Raw genomic sequence first — 24,042 nt, forward strand, 5'->3', positions numbered from 1 at the left:
TGCACATCTGCGCTAGTAATTCTGTATTTCAATTGTTATAGGAATGGAGATGTTAAAGTAAAGGCAGTGCAGGGCCACTAACACCAGCAACATACTGTGAAAATACGAAATCTGAAATAGACTATACAGGTGCGCACACAATTACAACTCCTTTAATTTGACAGAAGTTATTGGAAGTTTTGTGGCCGCTGCTCACACACCTAGTATGGTCTTCCACATGTATGTTAGAAATCCAAGGTGCTTGGCCTTTCCTATAAAACAATGTTATACTCTTATTGCAGGTAAATATTAAACTTTATTTGAAACCAAGTTTTAAGGATTTTAACAAATACTAACGAAACAGCACATTTAGGAACAATCATTGAGACATAAATATAACATACAAGTACATGCTGCGCAAGCTACAAAACCATCAACAATCAGCATTTAGAAATGTAAAGGGAGCCGGTTAACTTGAGAACGATTTAACTGCAGATATAAGGTAAATCTGCAGATAAAGAGCATCGAAACCTTGTGTAGCTGGTTTACTGGAAGAGTAGTGACAGGGAGAAAATTAAGTTCTATTTTCCATGCTGTCACAGGAGCGGTGTAGGGAGCGATTACAGTCATTGTACAATATATTGTCAGCATGCTGTAATCACTCCCCTGCACTTTGACAATATGCTCTGCAGTGTATGTGTACAGATTAGGCTGTTTAACCAAAGTGTCGGGGAGTGCTTATAGCCACAATCACAGTATAGTATCAGAGCATAACTAAGAGCGAGCGGTGGCAGGAAGAATTTAATTTCATTTTCTCCCTGTCACCACTCTTCCGGTAAGCAATCTACAAAGTTTTTAAACACCACCTACTTGTAGATAAACCCTATATCAGCTGACGGTGTTTCTTGAAGATCGCTTTAAAGGGACCTAACCAGCAGGATTTTCACATATAAAGTAAGGGCAGTGCCATGCTGTCTCTAGGATGAAGAATAAAATCCTACCTTCAGTTTAGAGATTGGATGTTTGATTGCAGAAATAAACATCAAATGTCTAGAAACTAGTGCATTGGTTAAGTGGCATGTGCATTGGGGTAGGACTATGTGGGATCGGTTCTTGCTTTAATATTTCTACCCTGCCCAGCAAAGCACGCAGGGGAGGAATATTAACACAAAACCAGACCCACATAGTCCCGCCCTGATGCACATGCCACTGACCAATGCACTAATTTCTGGACCTGTGATAACTACTTTTTCTGCAATCAAACATGCAATCTCTAAACTGAAGAGATGATTTGAATCACTATTCTAGCGCCAGTATGGCACTGCCTGTACTTTCCTTTAAAGGGAATCTGTCAGCTGGCTTCTGCTATTGAAGCAGAGCAGCATAATGTAGAAGCGGAGAGCCTGATTTCTGGGATGTGTCACATATTAATCTGAGAGCTGTAGTTCCTCTTCACAAGGCAGTTTGTTCTCCAGTCTTGAGAGTCTCTCCTGAAGCATCTCTAAAAGAAACTTTTGCTAAATTAAAACAGAAGAAAAATAAATCAGAACTGTGTGCACCAACTAGGCAAATTAGAGACATTAGGATACTCCATTGATGGGTTTTATGAATTCTGAATTGGTCGTACTACCATGTGACCACAGCCAATCATTGGTCATTGCTGTAGTCCTTAATGAGCTGTAGCAGTCAAGTCATATGCGCCGAAAGATGCAAACAGGAGATTGACGAGGTAGTTACCTGCAGTGGTAACTTAGGAATGGAGGAAACTCAGGATCATGCTGAGCCCATATAGATGAAAAATGGACCACCCTTTTAAAATTTTAAAAGAAAAATCTCATACTTAACCCCTTAGCAATATTTGACGTATAAATCCATCATGAGCGCCTGTCAGTTAGTGCGCCATGACGCCTATGTACGTTATGCAGTTCATATAGTGCAGCTTATACAGATTCTGTACTGATGCACTCAGCTGCAGGAGCTCCTTCTACAACTGCTAGATCCGGATTCTCTCTATTCCTAGAAGTTGAATTTCTCATATGCCACTGTCAATAATGACATATCATGAAGGAAAAAAAAAATCAATCATACATCTCAATAATAGATCACAATACTAAATGCACTGCAGCATGCACTAAGCTCCAATGACAAGGGCAGGAGGTGCAATACTGATAAAACAACCACTCACATGCCCACTATGGTGAGGTGGATGCTTAACCCCTTCACCCCCCAAATGATATTCCATTTTCGTTTTTTCCTTTTCTTCTTTTAAGAGCTATAACTTTTTATTTTTTTAGTCCATATAGCCATATGAGGACTTGTTTTTTGTGGGACGAGTTGTACGTTTGAATGACACCATTCATTCTGCCCCCATTTTGTACTGGAAAGTTGCAAAAAAAAAGTGTAATTGCAAAATTGTTTTTTAGTTTTTTTTTAATTTAATTTACCATGTTCACTGTATGGTAAAACTGACCTAGCTTTATGATTCACCAGGTCAGTTTGAGTCTGTAAATGCTAAACATGTATAGTTTTACTTTCATCTAAATGGTAAAAAAAAAAAAAAAAAAAAAAAAAAAAGGCGGCAAAGAAAAAAAAGTGTCACCATTTTCCATGACACGTAACGTTCTTGCTTTTCAGGCTCTGGCAACCCCCCAACCCCCCCCCCCCCCATAATTCTGGTGTTTTGATTTTCCCAAACCTGACTTTCCTTGCCTGTCAGCTGTCCATGTCAGACATGTGCAGAGAAAAATGCAGACTCGCTGCAAGAGCCCGCGTTAAAGGGACAGACTCGACCTAGTACATACAGTTATGTCCTAGGTTGTAAAGACGTTAATATTCTAAATGCAGGGCAAAAAGGGGTCTGCTGAAAGCTCCTATGAAGACTAGCAAGTGATGGTCTGTGTACAAGCCTGGCTGCACAATTACAAAGAAAAGTGTCAGTCAAAAGTCAGGATTCTCATATACCTTGCTGGGATGCGTTTTTCCTTGCAGTATTGATTAACCCCTTCACGACCGGCCGATTTTTCGCATTCCGTTTTTTTTTCGCCATTCTTTTTCTGAGAGACGTAACTTTTTTTATTTTTCAGTCAATATGGTCATGTGAGGGCTCATTTTTTTGCGGAACGAGCTGTACTTTTAAATGAGACCATAAGTTTTACCATATAGTGTACTGGAAAACGGCAAAAAAATTCCAAATGCAGAAAAAGCAAAAAAAGTGTGATAGCACTATTGTTTTTGAGATATTTTATTCACTGTGTTGTTCACTGTATGGTAAAACCGATGTATGGGTATGATGCCTGAGGTCGGTGCGAGTTCGTAGACACCAAACATGTACAGGTTTACTTTTATATAAGGGGTTAAAAAAAATTCGGAAGTTTGTATGAAAAAAGTGGCGCACGTTTTACGCCATATTCAGTGACCCGTAGCGTTCTCATTTTTCGGGATCTATGGCTCAGTGATGGCTTATTTTTTGCTTCTCGAGCTGGCGTTTTTAACGGTACCATTTTTGCGCAGATGCTACATTTTGATCGCCTGTTATTGCATTTTGCGCAAAAGTTGTGGCGACAAAAAAAAACGTCATTTTGGCGTTTGGAATTTTTTCGCCGCTACGCCGTTTACTGATCAGATTAATTGATTTTATATATTGATAGATCGGGCGTTTCTGAACGTGGCGATACCAAATGTGTGTATATTTTTTATTTTTTGAACCCTTTAATTTTGAATGGGGCGAAAGGGGGGGTGATTTGAACTTTTAGGTTTTTTTTTAATTTTTTAATTTTTTTTTTTTTATTTTACTAGTCCCCCTAGGGGGCTATAGCGATCAGCAATCCGATCGCTCTGCACTATCTGCTGATCACAGCTACACAGCTGTAAACAGCAGATACGTGCACTTCCCGATTCCCTGGCCTCCGTACAAAGCAAAAGTTATTAATGTCTAGCACAGGAGTCATCACATGACCCTGTGCTACCATGACAACCACCGGAAGTCACGTGATCATGTCACGTGACTTCCAGTATCGGGCGGTAAGTAAAACTTTACCACGATCGCGTTTATAATGGCACTGTCACATATTGAAAGCGCCATTTCAGGGGTTAAACGGCACAAGCAGATAACGATTCTGCTTGTGCCTAGCAGGCACACATCTCAGCTGTGAAAATCAGCTGAGATGTGCGCCGATCGTGGCATGCTGCTGCTGGCAGACCGCGGGCAGTAACGTTATGACCGCTAGGACGTAATTTTACTGCCCGCGGTCGTTAAGGGGTTAAAATCTTCAAGAAAAAACGCATGGAAAAAACGCAGTGGGGGCACACAGCCGAACAGGATCCCTTTAAGCTATTTTCAGTTCGTCTAACCAAACCGATGAACCAAGAGTTAAGGGTACTTTACATACTGCAATATCGGTATCAATATCGCTAGCGAGCGTACCCGCGCCCGTCGGTTGTGCGTCACGGGCAAATCGCTGCCCATGACGCCCAACATCGCTTACACCCGTCACACGGACTTACCTTCCCTGCGACGTCACTCTGGCTGGCCAACCGCCTCCTTTCTAAGGGGGCGGTTCGTGCGGCGTCACAGCGACGTCACACGGCAGCCGTCCAATAGCAGAGGAGGGGCGGAGATAAGCGGTCGGAACATGCCGCCCACATCCCTCCTTCCTCATTGACGGTGGACACAGGTAAGGAGATGTTCGTCGCTCCTGCGGTGTCCCACACAGCGATGTGTAATGCCGCAGAAACGAGGAACAACCTGCGGTAAGCCCCACCAAACATATTTGGTAAAGGAGCGACGTTTCAATGATAAACGATTTTTGATGTTTTTGCGATCGTTGATCGTCGACCTTAGTGTCGCACGCTGCGATGTCGCTAACGGCGCCGGATATGCGTCACTAACGACGTGACCCCCGACGATATATCGTTAACGATGTCGCAGCGTGTAAATAGCCCTTTACTTGAAAAGTTCCCTGTCCAAAACTGACTGAAAAGGCAACAAGCCAAGATGATCAGCTTATGGAATTGCTTATAAAATTCTGTCCCCATTGTCTCCATATTCTCCAATAGAGCGGTAACCTGATAAAATCAGGTGATTAGTGTACAGGCATTCGTGGAAGTATAACACATACGTACACTTCAAATTACCTTTTCAATTTCTTCTTTATAAACTTGACACATTTCCACAGTGATTGGGGCTTCAGATTCAGGAACAAAGTGCTGAAGATGCTCTCCAAAAGTGTATCTAGAATAAATTTCATCTTTCAACATAAAACAAGTGATCTCTAAGGCTTAAAGTATTCCTTGGAGATAAAAAAAATATTCTAATGACAATGCCCTCGTAAACTAGAAAAAAGATCCACAGTACTGTTCCTCACCCTCACAGAATCTGTAATTGTGTGAAGCTGGAGATGCTCTTTGGTGCTCCCCCTCCATTCTGGAATGTTAGATCACACATTAGGGGGCATGGCTTGCTCCCTGTTAGAAGCCGCCAGCCCCCAATAATATCTCTTTCTATCTAGTCTGAGATCAATGAGCGTGGCCTGCTCACTGATCGAGGACTGCAGGGAGGAAGGTCTCATTAAGAGTTGACATCTACTGGCAGGGTGCACGCCACACCCCCTGATGTGGGATGTAATGTCCCAGAAGATAGATGATCACCAAGAAGCAGCTCCAGTGTTACACTAAGTTGTAGATACTCTGAGGATGGGAAACCGCAGTAGGGATCTTTATACTTTATAATGTCATAGCCATTAGAATATTTTTTTTTCTCCCCAGAGTACCCCTTTAATAAACCCAACACTCCTACAATATTTCAGTGCTATTTATTACTTACTCTGTAATTTGACAGTTGTTAATACTGAACAGATTTCGTTTGTACTTCTTACATTCTGGTGTCGAAAGATAGAACCTGCCAAGGACAGTCTTGCAATTGGAGCAAGACAGAGTCTCATACCGGCTGCAATCGAAAGAAAAAAAACAACTCATCTCTAATATCATGATTTAAACTTCAACTCTGGGTAGTTCACAAAATAATTAAAAGAAGCTACCATTGCCGGGGAAGAGAAAATAATGGCGCTGCAGAGTTAAAGAATTACTGTTGCTAGGCCAAAATCAGACATCTGTGAAACACAATCAAAATATGGGTCTCCTGAACCAAACAACAGCTTCATATGTGCCTATAAGGCTGATGAGTTCAATAGGATGCAAGCCGGACACTGTGCATTGCACGTACCTGTGTGACTGGCACCCTATGTAAAACCTCATGAGTGTGCATGTTTAATACCAGCAACCACCCCCTCCATGAGTTGGTAGGCTGTGAGTGATTGTCTCGTTGGTATTTTGCATCTGTATTACCTCCACCTTTATCAGAGGGGGCCAGCTGTATCCTGTGAGTGCATTTGTCATTTTGACCTGTGTTGGCTGGTAGCTTTTTTTCGGGTGAGTTTTTTTTTTTTCTGAATTAATGTCCTTTTTGCTGATGAGTTCAAGTCAGGAGAACCATGCACGGTCTGGACATCACAGCCGGTACTGAGATGTCTGAATACAGACTTCTGAATACTGATCTCTCCCCATTGACCATTTGTGATCCCTGGAGAAATCTAGCATTAAGTGTTCTACATTCCTGCAGCACTAGAGCAGAGAAAATGTTGTGTTGTACTAGGTTGCAAAAAGATGCATTCACTGTCATGCAGAGCTATAATCTATTGGTGTTCTTCACTGACATGGCATACACACAGCTTAATTTTATCATTTTGGAACACATTTGTTATACAAGAACCCCCCAAAAAACTATAAATGCACGCAAGAAAAACCTTATAATATAGTCATGATATTTGTGAAAAAAAATATAAAATCAGTAGTTTTTTGCCCAATTTCAGCTTCTGTAAGTATTTATACAGTTCCTATTAAACTGGTAATGTTAAACAGTATTAACAACAGTAAATGGAGCAGAAGCTGAAAAAATTGAGAACTACGGTAGCTTTCCCCAAAAAGCAAGCAAAGGGAAACTTGATAGCAAACTTAACTGTGTATGGTATTGAGCTGAACTGTAAATTCAGCTCCGCAGAGAAATTATACAAGGCAGAATATATAAGATCAATCATTTCAAAAGAGGCTTCTAAGATTCCTTCTGCAATAAAATTGTAAAAGCAGACTGACATACCTGCCCGCTTCACAGCGACTATTGGATATCTTCTGGGTTCGTCTTTCAACAAACGGTGTTACAGCTGTAGAGAAACAAGATATGAAAACCTAGGAGCTGAACGAGGGTCATTACCAACAAATCCCCAGTAAAAACTATTGAAGTCATCTAAAATAACAAGGGAATCTGCAGCCATTTTTTCATTTCCATATATTTCACAGGTGACTATACTGATTGCAAAGATTTGCCATCGATGTGTGATGTCCGCACTGGTAGGACGGCCAATATTCCTGGCGCTCACGTTTTTGAGATTTTCAGATCAATAATGACTGTTTGCATGTCCCTGAAATCATATTAGTCCATAACCTCTTTATACAACACAGGCGAAATACAGAAGCTCTGTTCAGACATCGCTGGCCATCATGGCCTTACACCAGATAGTTATATCACACAAAATCATTTGTTAATAACATTTTCTACATATCTACTTTACATCAGTGCAATTTTTTTTGTTTGTTAGGAAATGAAAAGGGTTAAAAGAGGGTTAAAAGATTATCAGCAATTTCTCCTTTTTCAAAACAAAAAATTTGATTTTTTTTTTCAGGTACCACATCACATTTAAAGTGATTTTAAGAGGCCCAGGTGACAGAAAATACCCCCAAAAGATACCAGTTTAAAAACGGCATCCCTCATAGTGCTCAAAACCACAGTCAATACGGTAAGTTGATTAACCCTTAGGTGCACCACAGGAATTAAAGCAAAGTGGAAGGGAAAAAAAAAGTCAATTTTACTTTTTCCTGACAAAAACATTGCTGTAACCCCCAATTTTTTCATTTTCACAAGGTTAACAGGAAAACGTGGACTGTACATTTTTTTGTGCATTCTCTTCTGACTACAGAGATACGCCATATGTGGGGGGAAAACTACTGTTTGGACACAACAGGGCTCGGAAGTGAAGGAGCGCCAAAATTGGCTGGAATCGTTAGCGGTCATCTTTTTTTTTTAACTTAGTTTTATTAACAATTTCAAACATAGTACAACTGACATTTGCCATATAAAGATAGCTCAGTATATAGATAGTAATATTTAAATATAACAATAAACAGTCATATAAAGTCCATAATATCTTTAGCAGTTAAGATAGAACAATGTTATTATCCATACTTATCATTTGCATATATATCTACTTTTATATTGAGCATAAGAACAGCTCTATCCATCAGCATGACCATATTTTGAAAAAAAGATAGAAAGAGGAATAGAAAAAGGAAGAAAGAAAGAACAACAACAGCCACATTGTATTATTATACCTCAATATACCATTGGACAGTGTTTAATATCCCAACATCTAGCGGGAACCACCATTATCCGCATAATCTCCCTCAAACCTCCGCAAGTGTGTCTGGAGAAGAATTCCACAAACCCCAGATTTTGTTAAATTTTCCCGGGCACCCCCTATTATAATATACCACCCTCTCATAGACTATGGTTGCATTGACTAGTTTAACCCAGGACCGCACAGTTGGATTCGAATCTCCCATCCACCTCAGAGCTATTAATTTCCTAGCCAGAAACAATGCCTCTCTGAGGAATATTGTCATGTAATGATCCCAGGACTCTTCCTCCACCACCCCAAACAGGCATATCAAAGGGTCACACAAAACAGGAATCGACACAATCGATGTCAGCAGAGATGTCACTCCCCGCCAGTACGAAGATATATTGGGACAGCTCCAGATCATATGTATGAAATTTGCCCCTGAGACATGACACCTCAGGCACTCCGATGTACGAGAACGGCCCATACTAAATAATCGAGTTGGAGTAAGGTATGCCTGGTGGACAATGTAGCATTGAATCAACTTATTATTAACCGAAGGGGATACCGCAGTCGGAGATTCCAATATCTCTTCCCATTCCTCTCCCTGTAGAGAGGGAATTAGAGATTTCCATATATCCTGGGCTGGCAAGGGGTCCGACTCCACCCCCACCGACAACAGGTAAGTATATATAGCTGAGATGAGGCCTCGAGGTCCTTGTGATTTTAGAATACCTATCATAGGAAGTGATGATATCAATTTCCTCACTCCAATTTTCTGTATGTGGGATTCAACCGCTGTGCGAATCTGCAGGTATCTAAAAAACTGTGATCTTGGAACATTATATTCAATCTGGACTTGTTCAAAGGACTTGAAGGTTGTGGTTCCCGGGACAAAAAGATCACCTAATGCACTGACGCTGTGAGTGGCCCAGAATTGCGCCGAGGGGTGATCTCTCAGAGTATGGAAGTAGCTATTCCCCCATAATGGGAGTTCCACCACCACCCCTTCGAAGTGTACCACCCTCTTGGCTTGTCGCCAGACTAATCTTGCCAACCTGAGGAGGGGTAATTGCCGTGGTGTTCTCAGTCCTTCTGATTCGAGAAAACCCACTAAACAATCAGTCCCAGCCGCGTGTGCCAAGTGACTCTCAGAGTTTGGCAGCTGACATCCAGGCATCCAAGTCTCTAGTGCCCTAAGCTGTCCCGCGAGGTAGTAGAGGAAGAACTCCGGTAAAGCCATCCCTCCCAGTCTTTTGGATCTCTGTAAAATGGATAACCGAAGTTTGGGTCTGGATTTCCCCCATATGAAAAAAGTAGTAAGAGAGTTCAACATTGAGAAGAAGGATTTGGGTACTGATACTGCACTATGTTGTAGTGTATAACTAAGCTTTGGAAGTAATATCATTTTGATTAAATTTATTCTGCCAACCACTGACAGGGGTAGCTTGCTCCACAAGTTATATTTAAGTTTAACGTGCTCCAGAAGTGGTGTTATACTCGTCTGCAGGTCTAGTGTATGGTCTTTCTTTATGTGTATTCCCAGGTATTTAAAGCTAGTTACCACTTGCAAAGGTGACCTACCCTCCATTGAAATTCCAGACCCATGCATTAATGGCATCAAAGCCGACTTATCCCAGTTGATGCGTAGTCCCGAAAACTCCCCAAATGTATCTATAGTATCTATAACCACCAGTAGAGTCTCTTGCACTCGATCTAAGAAGACAACCATGTCATCCGCATACAATCCTATTTGATCTGTTCGGTCGGCTATAGTGATTCCAGTGATCTGTGGATGAGAGCGGATTCTAATTGCCAAAGCTTCAATAACTAGTGCAAACAATGCTGGAGACAGGGCATCCCTGTCTTGTGCCTGATTCAATGCGAAGGGTGTAGACATAGCACCATTGCCTAGTATCCTGGCTGTCGGGGACCTATACAACATATGAATCCAATTACTGAATTTAGGCCCAAAAGCGAATCTCTGGAGGCAGGCAAATAAAAATGGCCATTCTACCGAGTCAAATGCCTTGGCCGCGTCCAGCGAGGCCAAGGCCCACTCGTTCTCTTGGACCAGTGTGCTATATTGCACTATGGACTGGACCCGTCTTATATTTATAGAGGTGTTTTTCCCAGGCATAAATCCGGTTTGATCTGGGTGAACGATACTCAATATGACTGAATTAAGCCTGGACGCCAGTATTTTGGTAAAGATCTTGTAATCCACGTTAACTATGGATATAGGACGGTATGAACCACAGTCTAGTGGGTCTTTACCCTCCTTCCTCAGCACAACTATATGTGCTTCGTATAAGGAGGCAGGTAGAGAGTCGCTGGCTGAAAATTGTGAGAAAACCTCTAAAAGAATCGGGGCCAATACGTCACAATATTTACTATAGAATTCTATGGGAAGGCCATCTGGACCCGGAGATTTCCCCCTAGCCATATCCGAGATGGCAGTAATCACTTCATCCAGTGTGATGTCCGCCTTCAGAGACTCCCGTTGTGATTCACTCAAAGTGGGAAACTCCAAATCCGACAAATATGTCACACAACTTTGAACTCCATGAGGATTTCTAGATGTGTATAGGGTTTTATAGTATTCACAAAAGCACTCTAAAATATCCTCAGGGGATGTAGCTATTGAGCCATCCATCCTCCGTATACCCAATATTGTATTTGAAGTGTTGTGTTGCTTAACCATATATGCCAATAATTTACTGGATTGATTTCCAAGCTCAAAATATGATTGTCGGGTAAAGAACAATTTGCGTTTGGACTTGGTCTCAGAGTGCTGCACATACAACCTATATGATTGCATCCAGGCCGCTCTATTTCCATCGGTTGGGGCCGATATATATATTGCCTCTAAGTCCCTAAGTCTCCCCTCTACTAAATCATCCTCAGTTTTAGTCACTCTTTTAAGATATGTTATGGTTGAAGACAAACACCCTCTAAGGTAGGCTTTAAGAGTGTCCCACACCAAGTTAATATCCCAGGGTTTAGGGTGTGCTTCCAGGAAATCCTCTATTTGGGACAGAGTTCTATCACTTTGATTTATTAGTTTCATCCAAAAGGGGTTTAACCTCCAAAAGGGTTTACCAACACCTTGGTTAGTCTTCATAGTAAGAATCACTGGGCTGTGATCTGATATGCCCCTGACCCCATGTACCACGTCATCCACCCAGGTTGCGATATTGCTCGACCCAAAAATATAATCTAGTCGGGACAGCGTGCGTCTAGTAGAAGAATGACATGTATATTCTCGGGTGTTAGGATGCCGGAGTCGCCAAAGGTCAATCCACCCACCTCCCTCCGCGCATTGCTGCAAATCAGTCAAGTGTGTGGCCGAATGTTGTCCCCCTCCATCCATAACCTGTCCTGCTCCTCATTCATCACAAGATTAAAATCCCCCATACATAACACATACGCATCTGGATAATTGAGGGCAAAGCTCATTGCTTGTTTAAGAATGGAGATGCGAGCTGGCGGAGGGTTGTAAATACATAACAGCACAATCTCTAGAGTTTATAGACGCATATATAAACACAAATCGCCCCTCCGGGTCACGCCTCACCACCTTCACTTCCCAACGGATATGTCTATGGACCAATAGAAAGACACCCCTGGAGTAGCTGGTGTGGAACGCATGTGCCGACCATTGTACCCACGGTTTGTTTACTAGTCTGGCTGTGTCCCGTGTGAGGTGAGTCTCTACCAGTACCACCAGTTGGGCCTTGACTTGCTTAATTTGGGAGAATACCTTAATACGTTTTTTGGGCGATTTAAGGCCTCTGACATTCCAGGTCATAAATATTAGCTCTGACCCCATATCACATTAGATCTTTTTATAGAACCAGGATCCCAGGTATAAGACGCTTTCTGCCCTGCAATTAAGTGTGGTTAACCCTCCAACAGTAATAAGCCTGTCCCTGCAAATAAATAAAGTTAATGCAATTGCAGCTGTAAACATATAGAACCAATATCGAACTTCAGGACCTTTCCGATAAGTCCTGTAAAACATTTCAAACATCAATGGGGATACCACCACTGAATACAGTGTCCTGGTATAGGTGGTATAAGGGTGCACAAGATAGGGCTCCCATTTCACAAGAACCAATTCCTGGCCAATTCCTCCATCGCTCGAGGCACGGGGAAGTCCCATCTGTCTCCAAAGGGGGCTTCAAGCAACCATGGAAGAAGAGGGTCGCCAGGGGGCACAGAAAATGTCACTTAGGAAAGTAATCTCATGGCTTCTGCCCCTTAGGTTTCGGGTGTACCTGTAGCCAGTCCTCAGCCTCAGCAGGTGTAGTAAAAAACAAAGACGACCCTTCATGCACTATGCGGAGCCGGGCAGGGTACAGCATAGAGTAGATGATGTTCCGCTCCCTTAATTTCTTCTTCACCTCCATGAAGTGGGCCCTCTGTTTCTGGAGGTCCACCGAAAAGTCCGGAAAGATCGAGAGGGCAGCATTATTGAACTTGAGTGGGCTCTTCTGTCAGGCCAGACTGAGTGCTGTGTCTCTATCTCTGTAGTTGAGCATCTTTGCTAAAAAGGGACGTGGTGGCGCGCCTGGAATAGGAGGCCTTGTTGGAACTCTGTGCGCCCTCTCCACCGCAAATGTCGAGGAGAACTCATCTCCGAGATTACATTTCAGCCACTCATCCAGGAATTGTTTCGGATGCTGACCTTCCGAGCGCTCTGGCAGTCCTATGATTCGTATATTGTTTCGTCGCATGCGGTTCTCCAGATCGTCTGCTTTCTGGCGCCATGCATTTGCCAATCCGGCCATTGTGGTCATTTTTGTTTTGAGTGTTACAGTTTGATCCTCAAGTTCAGACACTCGCGTCTCGACTTCAGCTGTTCGGGCCCTCAAGGATTGCATGTCCTGACGCAGGAGGCCCACCTCTGAATGTACCTGCTCAATTTTCCCTGTGAGGGAGCTGTTGCTTGTAGAAATTGCTTGTAGAAGCTGTTCATACACCTGCCTCAGGGTTAAATCATCTTTATCCTCTGACCCGTCATCCAATAGTGCCTGACCTTTTGGGGTGGCATTTCTCTTGGCTTTAGGGGCATCTGCCTGACCACCCCTTGCGAACTCCTTAAGTTTGTCAATAGCTCCACTTTGTTTAGGGGGACTCATATTGATACACTGGGGATTTGCTGATTCTGCACCCCTCTCTTATCGTGCCCCCGTGCGTCTGAATCTGTGCCTTTATAATGTATATTTAGTAATATGTCTGTCTCCACTTCCTCACCACGTGAGCAGCCACTTATATGGTGGATAATAAGAATGAAGGGAGTCCCAGGGCAGCACAGCACTCAGGGTGTATTTATCAGGATGATGCAGGCCTGCGCAGCGTGGGGACTTCAATATGTGTCACTTATTTTTTTTCATGTGTCAGGAAAAATCTGCAGGGCCCGTTTTTCAAGGCACACACTCCAGACCCTCCAGCACTCTATGGGTTAAAGTCTTCCACACTGCAGCCGGCCCCCTAATGTGCTGCACACTGACTGCCAGTTACACAGCTAAGGGAGAATGAACTTCCCTGTGCTCACCACTCCTGGGTCTTCACCTCTGGCCATAAATCTGTCACTCCTCACTGCTCTCCGGAGTCATGCTCTGCTGCTCACTGTGGAAATGCATGCTGTGGGAAGATGGCTGCTGCTCCACACTCTCCAGCCTCAGGAGATCCAGCAACGCCGTGCAAGAGTCAGAGAATAGCTCCAGTGGGAATCTGCAGCCTCCAGATGGTGTCTCCTGTCACAGCAGCAGGTCAGTGAGTAAATGGATCAGGTAACCAGGTGTAAATGGCCAGGATAAGATCAGGATTATAGGAGCTCTCTTCCCATGCATCCTCTCTGGTCGGCTACATCGCCCCGCCCCCGTTAGCGGTCATCTTGTTGTGTTAGGCTAAGTTCACATTTCCGTTGATTTGTATCAGTCACATGCGTCGCTTGACGCATGTGACTGATACGCTGTTCAACGCTGTACAACGGATGACAAAGAACAGAATTCTTTGTCGGATTCCGTTGTGTGCGGGGGGCGGAGTTCGGGGGAAGAGCCGAGCGGGGGGCGGGGCCAGGCGCTGAGGATGTCAGTAGAAGTGCTGCAGTCTGCATGGCTGGGGACAGGTGAGTGTATGTGTGAGTGAGTGTGTGTATGTGTATGTATGTATGTATGTATGTATGTGTGTGTGCACATGCAAAGTGCGGGAGGGGGCGGAGCCGAGCAGGGGGCGGGGCCAGACGAGGGTGTCAGTGCTTGTCTGCATGGCTGGGGACAGGTGTGTGTGTGTGTGTGTGTGTACATACATGTGCGGAGTGCGGGAGGGGGCGGAGCCGAGCAGGGGGCGGGGCCAGACGAGGGTGTCAGTGCTTGTCTGCATGGCTGGGGACAGGTGTGTGTGTGTGTGTGTACATACATGTGCGGAGTGCGGGAGGGGGCGGGGCCGAGCGGGGAAGTGTCGGCCTCCCTGCACACGTAACCAGCCTAAATATCGGATAACAGCAAAGCACCCGATGTTTACCTTGGTTACCCGATATTTACCTTGGTTACGGGCCTACACCGCTTAGCGCTGGCTCCTTGCACCGTAACCAGGGTAAATATCGGGTAACCAACCAAAGCTGGTGACGTGTGCAGGGAGCCAGAGAGCATGCGCAGCGAAATCCGACGGATCTCGCTGCTCAAAAAACGTTACATGCTGCGTTCCTCCCGCCCGGCGGTCAGTCGTTCCACGACTGATCAGTCGGGCGGAGGGTGCAACGCAGCATCAACAGTCACAATCCGCTGCTCATACAAGTCTATGGGAGCAGCGGAATCCGCTAAACGGATTCCGCTGTTTACAAGAGCAGCGGATTGTGACTGATAGATTTTAGCGGAAATGTGAACTTAGCCTTACAGAGCCCCTGATGTGCCTAAACAGTGGAGCTCCCCCACAACTGACTTCATTTTGGAAACTAGACCCCTGAAGGAATTTATCTAGAGGAGCGGTGAGCACCTTGAACCCAGGTGCTTCACAGAATTTTATGAAGCCGAGCTGTGAAAATACAAAATCACAAAAAATGAATATTCTTTAGCCCCAAATTTTTCATTTTCACAAGGGTAACAGGAGGAAATAGACCATACAATTTGTTGTGCTATTTCTTCTGAGAATGCCAATACCCCCATATGTGGTGGAAAACTACCTTTTGGGGTGCACTACAGAGTTTGAAAGATAAGGAGCGCTAGTTGAATTTTGAAGCACAATTTTGTCTGGAATGGATTGGCAGACACCATGTCACAATTTAAGAGCCCCAGATATGCAAAAAAAAAAAAAAAGTAGAAATCCCCATAAATTACCCCATAATGGAAACTACATTTTTCGAGGAATTCATCTATGCGTATAGTCGGCATTTGTACCCCATACGCAATTCACAGGACTGTATGACATTTGGCTGCGTAAATGAAAAATTCCCATTTTTTTACAATAAAATGTTTCTTTGACTCCAAGTTTTTAATTTTCAAAAATGGAAATAGGAGAAAACAAAATTACAATTTGTTTCACAATTTCTAGAGTACGCCAATACCTCATATGGCTGAAATACTACTTTTGAGACATAGTGCAAAACTCAAAAGGGAAGGAGCACCATATTGGAGAGCAAATTTTGCTGGAATAGTTTGAGGTGACATGTCATATTGACAGAGCCCCTGACATGCCTGAAAAAGCAGAACCCCCATAAATGACCTCACTTTACAAACTACACTCCTCAATGAATTCATCTAGAGCAGTGAGCATGTTGACACCAATGGGTGGTGAGGAAAGAATAATTACATTTTTATCACTAAAATCTTGTTTCTCTAGTCACCCTCCATGATAGGGAAGGGGTTGTAACCTCTTGTACTAATGAGACAGGAAACAAAATGGTCATATAGCCCCTTCCCACGTCTATCTACAGTGTTTTCCTGTCACTATGGAGCATCCTGTGGTGCACTGTGACCTGCAACAGATACCTCTCCCAATTACTTGTCACAGCTAAGGGCCATCACCTTGCCTTCCCCCTTTTTATGCTGTTCGTCTCCTTCGGGATTTAGGACTATCCCATTCCTCCTGCGCCCCGTTGGTAAAGCGGACTGGTTGCCAGGCTAGGCGTCTCCCATAGCTCCCTGGCCTTACTTACTCCAGAAGCAACATCAGAAACAATGTTGCTAAATGCAGGACGTCACTTCCGGATTTCAGCGTCCGGAGAATCCACATGCTGGAAAGAAGCAGCATCTGCTACAGGACTCTTAGTGCTTCAGGGGCACAAAAAAAAGCTAGGGGGAGGTATCATACATGGGAGGATACAGTGCTGATTCCCGGTCAATTGGATATAAGTGACCCTAACTGTCATCCTAAGGTAGGACCTATCTTGATTATAGAGGGTGTAGCTTTTTCCCGCTCAGCATCTGTAGAGCCCAGCACTATCCCGGTTCTAGTAAGCATACCTTGCATAGATAGGTGTTTTCCTTTTGGAGCAGGTTATTTTATACTTATACCTTTTACCATGCCAAATCTGTATAAAAAGATTATCAAAGAGGAGAAACCTTCTTTACTGAAGGAGATTAAGGGGATGGTACTCCAGGAAATTTAATCTTCCCTAGACTCGTTTTCCCAATCTGTCTCTGACTCCATTGGTGGCCAAGAAAAGGGAGGTCGTCTTTGAAGGATGGGTTTCCGTCTCCGAGGAATTATTGGAGGAAGACCTAACTCTGAGAGACGATAAATATTACTTTTCGTCCGAAGACATGGAGGAACTCATTACAGCTGTAAGAAATGCTATGGAGGTAGGAGAAAACTACTCGGACCACATCATTGTACCACATCTAGGTGTCCAGAGTAGCAAAGACGATAACATTGCCATATGAAGATTTGTCTCCGCTTAGGGATCCCCATGAAAAGGAATAAGAAAATCCTGCTGAGGAAATAATGGAAGTGTTTGGCATCATTACTGATAACTAGTGATGAGTGGACTCGCAGATAACCGGGACTGGCCCATCCAGTTTCGCGCCAGATTCTGATCCCCATATAAGTCTATGGAGACTAGAATCCGGTGAGTAGAAATGCTGGTAAAAAGGATAGGGGATGGGAGCAAGCAAACTGTACTTACCGAGACACTGGCACTGCTGTACGGTGCTCTCAGGCCGTGCAGTAGGCTCATTTCATATGCACTGCTTTCCCCGCTCACGGCGCCTGTGATTGACTGCAGTCAGACACGCCCCCACCGGAGTGTCAGCTGACTGCAACCAATCACAGACGTCAGTACGGCGGTGGGCGGGGAAAGCAATGCTACTGTCTGCGGGTCAGTATCGTGGTATAAAAATAAATAAAACAATTGGCATAGGGTCCCCCGTATTACGATACCCAGCACAGATAAAGCCCCCAGCCCTGCGCTTTTTTTTGGCTGTGTATCAAAATAAGATTAGCTGAATGCGGCTTTTTTTAAAAAACAACAAACAGCACAGCACTTTACCTGGGTTTTCCTGATTGCCCTGGTGCGGTGGAAATCAGGGTAATATAAAAAGGTTAATAAAAGCCCACAGCTGTCACTAAGCTCTAGATTAGTAATGGCAGGCGTTTAGGACACCCACCTTCATTAATCTGTAAGTGAAGGAAATAAACACACTGATAAAACCCTTTATTTGGAATAAAAGAGAAAAAAAAACCCCTCTCTAACCGCTTTATTAACCATGTTAAGTATTATTAACCCCCAAAACACCCTTCAGGTCCAACGTAATCCACACGATGTCCCACGATGATTCAGCTCTGCTACATCTGAACCTCACAGCGCATGATCATGGAACATGACTGCCCGCTGTGATCTCCGGAGAATGAATGAGCTGCGTGATCAGCAGTGACATCCCTCAGGTTAGTTGCGCTGGAGTCCTCCATCTGTGACCGCACTCCCCCCCCCCCCCCCCCCATGGTCAGCACTGTCAGTGTTAGAGGGCTGGAAAAGTGTGGGACATGGTCGTGCACTTTAAGCCAGAGTGCTTCAGGTCACCAGAGGTCATACCGTGGGAACTCGGATATGACCTCAGGTGAACTGAGTGTCGTCACTGCTGCCACCCGGGTCCCTCTTCTCAGTGTCTCCCACAGCCTGGAAAGATTGGACATGTTTTCAGTCCCTCCAAGCTCAGATGTAGCAGAGCCAGGACCGTCGTGGGACATCATGTGGATCAGGGTGGAACTTCAAGGGTCTTTTTGAGGTTAATAAAGAAGGGAAAGTGTATTTTATTTCAAATAAAGGATTTTTCTCTGCATTTATGTTTATTTCTTTTTACTTATAGGATTAGTGATGAGGGTCACTAATTCTGGACTTGTTGACAGTTGTGCACTGTCATTACCCCCTATTACTCCGATTGTAACCACACCAGGGCAATCAGAAGAGCCGGGTAAAGCGCTAGGCTTGTCACTTCTAATGGATGCGACAATCCCAGGCGGATACAGGTGTTACTATTCTTAGCCTGGGGGTCCCATTCACCATAGAACTCCCCAGTCTGAGAATACCAGCCCCCAGCTGTTGGGCTTTATCATGGTTGTGTATCAAACTTGGAGGGGACTGCATCATTTTTAAAATGATTTAAATATGAGATTCCTCTTATTTTAATACACAGCCAAGATAAGTGCAGGGCTCAAAGCTGCAGCCTGTAGCCGGATGCTTTATCTGTGCTGGGTATCATAATACGGGGGGCCCTACACAAATATTTATTTTTGCACAGCGATACTAACCTGCAGACAGCACCTGTGATTGGTTGCAGTCAGACGCTGTCACACAGACACCAAGACGACTGGTAGGCGGGGAAAGCAGTGCATATCTATGAGAAATGATGAGCGACCCAGGAAATGAAGGAAAGGCCGCCGGAGCAGTGTACAGCCGCGCCGGAACCTTCGTAAGTATGAAGGGCTTGCTTCATTTTTTTTTTTGTTTTTAATTCCTCCAGTGCAAGATTGAGATCAATATCTGGAATCCCAGGACCGGGTCCGGCAACCAGGTACCTTTGAAACCGAGCGGATCTGGACTTTTACAGTCCGGGTCCGCCCATGACAACTGAAGACAAATGCGGTTTCCATTTGTGTGTGGCAAAATCCATGCTCCTGTGGCTGAATTAACTGGAGAACCATCTTTCCATGGTCACTTCCAGAGGAGTTCTTTTAGCATCCCTTTCTCTTCTCCAGATGGCAAAGAGTTTCCTAGAGGATGCCGTTGGTCAAGCTTTGGATGATTTGTAGGATAAGTCATTGGATAAGAAAAATACTTTCTCGAACCAAAGAATTTGAGAAGATCCTTTTGTCCCCCTCAGAACCAGACCTCTCAATAAAGAGAGAAGGGGAAGTCAAGTCGCCGGAGTTCACCTAAATGGGGACGAGGAAGAAACATCCTACTTGGTTAGAATCAGAGACCAGATGCATAATGATGCCAAAGCAGTGAGAGGGAGCGTATCTCAAAATTTCTTTCCAGTCGCAGCAAATTTCTTCAGAAATTCGGTGGGTCTTGGAATCTGTCCAAAAAGCAATAAGGATAAACTTCACCCATCTTTCACAATGTATGAGGATTTAAAGTCTGCAGGTGTGATTTCTCCAGTGCCAGAAATCAAATCAGGAAGGGGTCATTATTAGTGATGGGCGGACCCGGAACAGTCCGGAGCCGTACGGTTTCAAAGGTACCCAGGTGTTGGGCCCAGAATCCGGCACTTGAGAAATTAAAAAAAATAAAATAAGAATGAAGAAAGCACTTCATACTTACAGAGCCTCTTTATATTCTGTGTGTGTATATATATATATATATATTTTATTAGTTATTATTATTGCGCCATTTATTCCATGGCTAGCTATATATATATTATATATATATATATTGGAAATCAATAACATGATTAAAAAAAAAAAAAGTGTAAATGGACCACGTGAGAGCACGCGCGAAAAAGGACGCAACGGGATAGAATGGGGGAGAGAGATCGAGCTAAAGCGAGAGATAGACAGAAGAAGCCAAGCTGGGTTCATGGCAAACAACTGCACCACCGATCACATCTACACCCTGCACAGCCTCATCAAGGTCCACGTCCACAGCAAAAAAAAAAAAAAAAAAAATATTTACATGGTTGTGGACTTGAGAGAGAGGGGAGCCAGCACGATCTGAAAATGGCATGCATCATATAAAAAGTGCAAATTCACAGATTTATTCCAACTGTACTGTAATATAAATGAGATTTTTAGCAAATAATTGATCAATTCTTTGAGCCACCCCTGCCAACGTCACGGCAAATCTCAATAGGGGGGTCCTACTCTATATTCTGTATTTCATGTGCCATGCGGCCTCTTAGATAAAGTTAAAAGCAGAACCTTCAAGAAGGCCTTTGACAAAGTGTGGCACCCCGGCCTCCTCCTCGTGGAGAGCAGAATAGGCGACAGAACCTATGACGTCATCATGAGTTCATACACTGAGAACTGTTGTACTGTGAAGGTGAACGGGAAGAGGACGGCTTTCTTCTGGCAGGGCCGTAGGGGTCAAACAGGGCTGCCGTCTGAGTCCAACTCTATTCAACATCTATATAAATGGACTGGCAACAGCTCTAAAGTCCTCCCCCGCTCCATGCCTCAGTCTGCATGACCGAGAGGTGAAGTTCCTACTCAACGCAGATAACCTCCTGCTACTCTCCCCAAATGAGAGGCCTCCAAGATAGCCTGGCAGTGCTGGAAACATTTAGCACCACATGGGCGCTTCCTATCAACCAAAAGAGGACCAAAGTCACGGTGTTTCAGAAGAACAAGAAAAAATGCCCACTCCCTCACATTAAATGGCTTCATGCTGGAGAAGACCAGTAACTATACCTACCTCAGTCTGGAGCTAAGGAATGCCGAGAGCCTCAAACAGAATCAGGCTATGTGCGCACGTAGCGTTCTGTCCCTGCAGAAATTTCTGCAGCGATTTGAACAGCACACGTGCGCTTCAAATCGCTGCAGAAAGAGTCCATAATGAAAAAAAAAGCCGATTTCATGCGCTCTGAGTGCAGCCCCTCCCATAGACAGAGCAGGGGATGCATGCAGAGCGCACGGAACAAGTGACATGTCACTTCTTAGAACGCGCGCTTCGGGCAGCAGCCGAAGCGCTGCGCTCTAATACGCCACGTGCGCACGTCTCCTGCATAATCTTCATAGATTATGCTGGGGATGCAGGACGTATGCAGTTACGCTTCGGTGCAGATTGCAGCGTAACTGCATGCAAATACGCAACGTGCGCACATAGCCTCAGAAGCTATGAAAAGAAAAGCGTGCAGAACCTTCCATGCCATCAGAAGACAATTGTACCACCTCAAACCACAGGGGCATGCTAACATGCTATGTGGGCCAATTAGCCAAGGGACGTAACGTCCTTGTGACTAGTCCCTGGCCTCATTAGCATATGATAAACAATCTTTAGAAATACTTTTCTAAAGATCTGTTTACTTATGCTAGTGTATACAGGGATGGTTAGGAAGGGATTACTAATATGCACCCATAACTGCTCGTGGTTCTGGGTATATATCGCACCTGACAGGTTCCCTTTAACAACTGAAGCGTTTCATGACTGCACTTGAAGATACCTTCAAGGTTCTACGATTTTTTTCCAATTTTCCAGTACAATATGTGGCAGAATTTAATGCTGTTGTTCAAAAGTACAGGAACGTAGTCGACTGCATATGGGTGTCCGTCTGCAGAAAACGTATATGTGCAAAAATGGTGCAAGACAGAGCACACGCTAATGGAGCCTGCTCCATTCTAGTCAATGGCCCTTTCGGCGCATGCGTCCAAAACACATTTTGTGGGGTAGGGTAGATTCGGACAGATGCCCAGACAGGACCACTTAACATACGTAAAAACGCAGTGTAAAAGTAGCCTTAGAAGCAGTATGTCAATTCTTGCAGTGTTTTTGCTACCATTGAAAGCAACAGGAGAGTGCGAAACTCAAGCAGTGTGTTTTTGGTGCTTTGGTGGCAAATATATCTTTATTAAACATGTACTGTAGACAAATCACAAACCAAACGTGCAGCCCTCAAAAAACGCAATACAAAAATTGCCGCGTGCAGGTTAAGGCTAGGTTCACACTTCCGTTGTTTTGCATCAGTCACAATCTGTCGTCTTGAGGAATTACGGTATCCTTCAAAATATTTTGCAGGAATCCAGTTTTTCCCCATAGACTTCTATTAGTGACGGATTGCGACTGATGCTGCGTTGCATCCGCTGCGTCGCGGTCAGTCATTTTTTAACTGACCGCCGGGCGGGAGCAACGCAGCCTGTAACGTTTTTTGAGCAGTGCAATCCGTAGGATTTTGCTGCGCATGCTCTCTCTGGCTCCCTGCACCCGTAACCAGGATACACATCGGGTAACCAAGCAAAAAGTGCTTTGCTTTTAGTTACCCGATATCTACCCTGGATACGTGTGCTAGGAGGCCGACACTTCCCCGCTCGGCTCCGCCCCCTCCCGCACTCCGCATGTGTACACACTCGCTTGTCCCCAGCCCTGCAGTCCCCACGGCACTGACATCCTCAGAGCCACGGCCCCACTCGGCTCCGCCCCCCGCACACAACAGTCCGACAATGAATTCTGTTCTTTGTCATCTGTTGTACAACGCATCAGTCACATGGGTCAAGCAACGCATGTGACTGATGCAAAACAATGGAAATGTGAACCTAGCCTTAGTCTGCAATAAAAAAAAACAAAAAAAAAACATGTGTGAACAGAGCCTTCCACTGAAGCTTTTTGGTGTGGTCACAGGTCATACCGTCCTGCTCTAAAGGACAGAACGTGCCCGCAGAGGCGGTGCCATCCACAGAAGAGCGCACCGCATCCTCCTTAGGCTACTTTCACACTTCCGTCTTGTTCCATCAGGCGCAATCTGTTTTGTGACTGATGAGATTCTGGTAGTTTGTGTCAGAACTGATGTGACGGAGAAGAGAGAGAAGAGCGAGGGAGGAAAAACAAAAACCAAAACATTGCATTATGCGTTGCTTCCGCCCGACGGTCCATTATTCCACGACTGATCTGTAGCGGGACGGATGCAACGCTGCCATCAGTTGCAATCCGTCGTTAATACAAGTCTATGGGAAAAACAGAATCCTGCAAATTATTTTGCAGGATACCGTATTTTCTCAAGGCAACGGATTGTGACTGATGGAAAGAGACTGAGGTGTGAAAGTAACCTATAGTAAGCCCACGCCCACACGGTATATGGTGAGTTTTACCTCAGTATTTGTAGACAAAAGCAGGAGTGGGACAATCAGAGGAAAAGTGGCACAACTTCACCCGCTCCTGGTTCTGCCTTATAAATCCCGAGGTAACGACGCCCCAATACCCCGTGTGTGCATGATATGGGCAGATAGAGGGGCGAGCTTTGGTTTGTACCTTTCAGCATGACGTCGTTACCCCTCATATAAGTATCGTCCCAGTCGGAGGAGTCTCCTATCGGCACGCGGCACTGCTTACAGACATACAATGTCTGACTTTCTTCTTGGCGCTGAAAGTCAGTGACTGAGAAGGTGCGCCTTCCCGCCATGTCTGCAGCGCTCACTGCCACAACTCCCGCCAACAAGCTCCGTCCTCAGAGCAGAGCGAAGA

General features: G+C 44.5%; 1 protein-coding gene across 1 annotated transcript; it reads right to left on the reverse strand.

The window, feature by feature from the left end:
* Positions 1–272: 272 nt before the first annotated feature.
* Positions 273–24,042, reverse strand: MIS18A (MIS18 kinetochore protein A). Its single transcript, XM_075338180.1, has 5 exons — positions 23,830–24,042; positions 7,130–7,193; positions 5,801–5,923; positions 5,113–5,209; positions 273–1,496 (listed from the first exon to the last, which is right to left on the reverse strand). Exons 1-5 carry the CDS (start codon positions 23,978–23,980, stop codon positions 1,407–1,409), a joined length of 525 nt encoding a protein of 174 aa, XP_075194295.1. The 5' UTR covers positions 23,981–24,042; the 3' UTR covers positions 273–1,406.

This window comes from Anomaloglossus baeobatrachus, chromosome 3 (genome assembly GCF_048569485.1).
Source record: "Anomaloglossus baeobatrachus isolate aAnoBae1 chromosome 3, aAnoBae1.hap1, whole genome shotgun sequence".
In the NCBI taxonomy this organism is placed as follows: Eukaryota; Metazoa; Chordata; class Amphibia; order Anura; family Aromobatidae; genus Anomaloglossus; species Anomaloglossus baeobatrachus.

What these genes read in the sequence shown, in the direction of transcription:
- MIS18A (XM_075338180.1), bottom strand. Translation starts at nt 23,980, where the DNA reads ATGGCGGGAAGGCGCACCTTCTCAGTCACTGACTTTCAGCGCCAAGAA. An exon ending in AGTCGCTGTGAAGCGGGCAG is followed by an intron (nt 5,924 to 7,129) that starts GTATGTCAGTCT and finishes TTTCGATTGCAG; the next exon opens with CCGGTATGAGACTCTGTCTT. An exon ending in AACAACTGTCAAATTACAGA is followed by an intron (nt 5,210 to 5,800) that starts GTAAGTAATAAA and finishes AATTTATTCTAG; the next exon opens with ATACACTTTTGGAGAGCATC.